Source organism: Lepisma saccharinum, chromosome 23 (genome assembly GCF_977018435.1).
Source record: "Lepisma saccharinum chromosome 23, izLepSacc3.1, whole genome shotgun sequence".
Taxonomy (NCBI): Eukaryota; Metazoa; Arthropoda; class Insecta; order Zygentoma; family Lepismatidae; genus Lepisma; species Lepisma saccharinum.
In genome coordinates this window covers 53,260,869-53,265,310 of record NC_139251.1, presented here as the reverse complement: position 1 = coordinate 53,265,310, position 4,442 = coordinate 53,260,869, and the positions used below count along the sequence as shown (strand labels likewise).

Here is a 4,442-nt window from a genome sequence, read left to right as displayed (position 1 = left end):
GTACCCCGTGTGACACCCTTTGCCTGTAAGTGACTATGTGTTTCTGATTGTAGGGTCGGGAGGGGGTGGATCGATTTTTTTCCGTTACTTTGGACAATAATACTGCAATTCTACAATTGCATGTTTAGCTCTAGTACCTACTCCAACATCATTTTGCCGACCACTGTGGTTGAGTGGTTAGCAAAGCATGCTACGATGCCAGGGGTTCTGGGTTTGAATCCCATCCTGGGTATGGACTTTGTTTGTGAATATGTTCCTTCATCAATTTCATCAAATCGTCACACTTAGCAGAAAAGTGACATAAAATAACCTAATCAATCAGCCCTACAGAATTTTGGATATTCTCTTTGTTTCACATATGTGGACCTATTCATGTAATAACAACAATACACAATTAATTGAACTTATGCATTATGAAGAGACTTACGAACTATATTAATATATTAATTTTATTTGTATGAAACATTCAATCAAAAATGTGGCCCTTTTCCAACAACAGTACTTACATTTATAAGTAACTTTTGGTTCTCATTCTCCCTCGTAGTAGCATACTGATCTTAAGAATTACATGGGGTATATATGCATGTAGTTCTGCATACGTATTGTGAATTGTTTCTATAAGGTCAATGATATGATGACATAAACACATGAAAGTTTGTATTAAGTTCATTTTATGTTCAGATAAGCTAATCAGGACTGGGCCTACAGAATTAAAATGGAATCCAAATTGCTAATCAATATATCTCCACTAACAATAAAGCCTTGTATCCCCTGATTATAAGACAGTTTTATCACTACGTCTTTTCATAGGTAATACACAGACTCACATACGACAAAAACAAATTAGTAGCTAGTGTCTCTTGGATGTAAGATTATTTAAGTAGTTCCAAAATATGACTTCATGAACTATTAAAACTTTTAAATGACTGCAAGTGAAACAGATTAGCTGTAATTAGTAAAAAGCCAAAAGAGCAAAAATTTCAGTTATCTTTCCAAAAAAGCCACGTTTTATTTGGAAAAAAAGGTCTGTTCAAAAAAGCTGCCTTTTTGCAAATCCAATCGTTACACACTGAGCATGCAAAGTGTTTGTCTCCAGTATGAACTACTAAATGTTCTCTATGATAATTCTTTTGTGCAAATGATTAGTTACATGTTGAACACACATGGGGCTTCTCTCCAGTATGAATTATTAAATGTTTTCTAAGATCTGCCTTCCTTCCAAATGATTTGTTACATGTTGAACACACATGGGGCTTCTCTCCAGTATGAATTATTAAATGATTTTCAAGATCTTTCTTTCGTGCAAATGATCTGTTACACGTTGAACAAAGGTAGGGTTTCTCTACAGTATGAATTATTAAATGTCTCCTAAGATCATTCTTTCGTGCAAATGATTTGTTACATGTTGAACACACATAGTGCTTCTCTCCAGTATGAGTTATTAAATGTTTTCTAAGATCTGCCTTCGATCTAAATGATTTATTACATGTTGAACACACATAGGGCTTCTCTCCAGTATGAATTATTAAATGTTCACTAAGAACTGCCTTCCTTCCAAATGATTTATTACATGTTGAACACACATAGGGCTTCTCTCCAGTATGAATTATTAAATGTTCACTAAGAACTGCCTTCCTTCCAAATGATTTGTTACATGTTGAACACACATGGGGCTTCTCTCCAGTATGAATTATCAAATGATTTTCAAGATCTTTCTTTCGTGCAAATGATCTGTTACACGTTGAACAAAGGTAGGGTTTCTCTACAGTATGAATTATTAAATGTCTCCTAAGATCATTCTTTCGTGCAAATGCTTTGTTACATGTTGAACACACATGGGGCTTCTCTCCAGTATGAATTATTAAATGTTCTCTAAGAACTGACTTCGATCTAAATGATTTATTACATGTTGAACACACATAGGGCTTCTCTCCAGTATGAATTATTAAATGTTTTCTAAGATCTGCCTTCCTTCTAAATGATTTGTTACATGTTGAACACACATGGGGCTTCTCTCTAGCATGAATTATTAACAAATGTTTTTCAAGACCTTGCTTCCATGCAAATGATTTGTTACACGTTGAACAAAGGTGGGGTTTCTCTCCAGTATGAATTATTAAATGTTTCGTAAGATCATTCTTTCGTGCAAATGATTTGTTACATGTTGAACACACATGGGGCTTCTCTCCAGTATGAATTATTAAATGTTTTCTAAGATCTGCCTTCCCTACAAATGATTTGTTACATGTTGAACACACATGGGGCTTCTCTCCAGTATGAATTATTAAATGTTTTTCAAGGCTATCCTTCCATGCAAATGATTTGTTACATGTTGAACACACATGGGGCCTCTCTCCAGTATGAATTATTACATGTTTTTGAAAGCTATACTTCCGAGCAAAAGATTTGTTACATGTTGAACACACATGGGGCTTCTCTCCAGTATGAATTATTAAATGTTTTTCAAGGCTATCCTTCCGTCCAAATGATTTGTTACATGTTGAACACACATGGGGCTTCTCTCCAGTATGAATTATTAGATGATTTCTAAGATTTGACTTCAGTTTAAATGCAATTTTACACACTGAGCATGCAAAGGGTTTCTCTCCAGTGTGAATTATTAAATGTTTCCTAAGATCATTCTTCTGTGCAAATGATTTGTTGCATTTTGAACACACATGGGGCTTCTCTCCACTATGAATTATTAAATGTTTTTTAAGGCTATCCTTCCGTGCAAATGATTTGTTACATGTTGAACACACATGGGGCTTCTCTCCAGTATGAATTATTAGATGATTTCTAAGATGTTTCTTCCATGCAAATGATATGTTACATGTTGAACACACATGGGGCTTCTCTAAAGTATGAATTATTAAATGTTTTTCAAGGATATACTTCCATGCAAATGATTTGTTACATGTTGAACACACATGGGGCTTCTCTCCAGTATGAATTCTTAAATGTTTCTTAAGACTTGACTTCACTGTAAACGTATTGTTACACACTGAACATACAAAGGGCTTGTCTCCAGTATGAGTTCTGGAATGTTTTCGAGGATCTTCCTTCCTTGCAACACTATGAGTTTTCCAATGCTTTCTAAAACTGTGTTTTAATGCTAGAGATTTGCTACAGGTTGAACACAAAAAAGACTTTTCACCACTATGACCTCCTGTATATTCCACGAGACATTTTATCCCCTTAAATGATTCCTTGCACATTGAGCACTCAGACGATTTTGTTCTACTATGATTTTGCATGTGAACAGCAAGTTCACATTTATCATTAAACAAATTAATTCCATCATTCCAAATGGCAAAACCCTCAGAGTTTGAAGATTTTGTAGATTCTCCTTCCCTTGTAGATTCCAGACTTGTTCCACTATTCTTAGTCGCAGAGCAGAATGGTGTCTCTAGTGTCGAGCTGCAAGAAAGAAGTCCTATTAGAAGTGATTTTGGTCTGAAGTTTTAAGTTGAAACATAAGTCTCTCTAAGATATGAATGTATATCATTGTTTGAAAATTTTCATTGAAGAGCACATTTAATCAATGTATATAACAGTAATAACCTGGAAGGAGATATACTAGGGTCACCACTCTCACTTCCTCTTACCATCCAACCACACAAATATATTAACAATATAAAGGGTCTATGCAATTTCAATTTATCAAAAATTTTATTTCAATTCAATTAAACAGTGTGTTTGTTTGTGTGTATATATATACACAATAATATTAATGCTGACTTTTACCCGATATTAATTTATGTTGGCCTCTGTGTGTGACGGAGTAATTAGCACAATGCACTACTATGGCAAGAGTGTGTGTGTGTGTGTGGGGGGGGGTGCGTGTGTGTGGTGGGTGCTTGTGTGTGTGTGCTAGTGTGTATGTGTGTGTGTACGATTTATATTGGTTTTGGAAAATAGTGATTTTCAAAGTTATTACAATTCACAAGCTAGGGAGGGACTTTTACAGGGTTTTTCTCATTTGCAAGCAGGCTTAAATAAAATATTTGATTATTTTTAATGTTATGACTAAATGAGATTAGAGTAAATTGTTGTTTTAATGAATAAATTTTGTAATTTCTCATTATTAAATGTTGATATTTTGCCTGCCGCTTGCAAGAATCATGACTGCAAACTTAATTTCAAAGCATTAACGCTTGTATCCTACAACTCTTTTCTATATAAAATAATCAAACAACTTAATTCATGTACACAAGATTGAGATATTGGTATGGTGAATTAGCAGCTTGTTTGATGTGAACATGGGAACACATGGCATCCGCTTGGCACCCAAAACCCTAATATATCATAAAGCTGCTTCTCGGGACTAAACGTTCTGAAAGTGAAGCAATGGAATTGTACAAAACGAAGTGTCATATTACCTTACATTATCAATGTTACTTCTCTTTACACTTCTCTTAACACTGTTACATATATTGCTG

At 34.6% G+C, this 4,442-nt stretch overlaps 1 protein-coding gene across 3 annotated transcripts in view; it reads right to left on the bottom strand.

The window, feature by feature from the left end:
• Positions 1-219: 219 nt before the first annotated feature.
• The window catches only part of LOC146005196 (uncharacterized), a 258,674-nt gene continuing 254,451 nt past the window's right edge, over positions 220-4,442 (bottom strand). For all 3 annotated transcript variants that reach the window (XM_083144244.1, XM_083144242.1, XM_083144243.1), the window contains exon 3: positions 220-3,420. In XM_083144244.1, the coding sequence (XP_083000370.1) occupies positions 1,143-3,420 (2,278 nt within the window). In that variant the 3' untranslated portion in view covers positions 220-1,142. The remainder of the gene's footprint in view (positions 3,421-4,442) is intronic.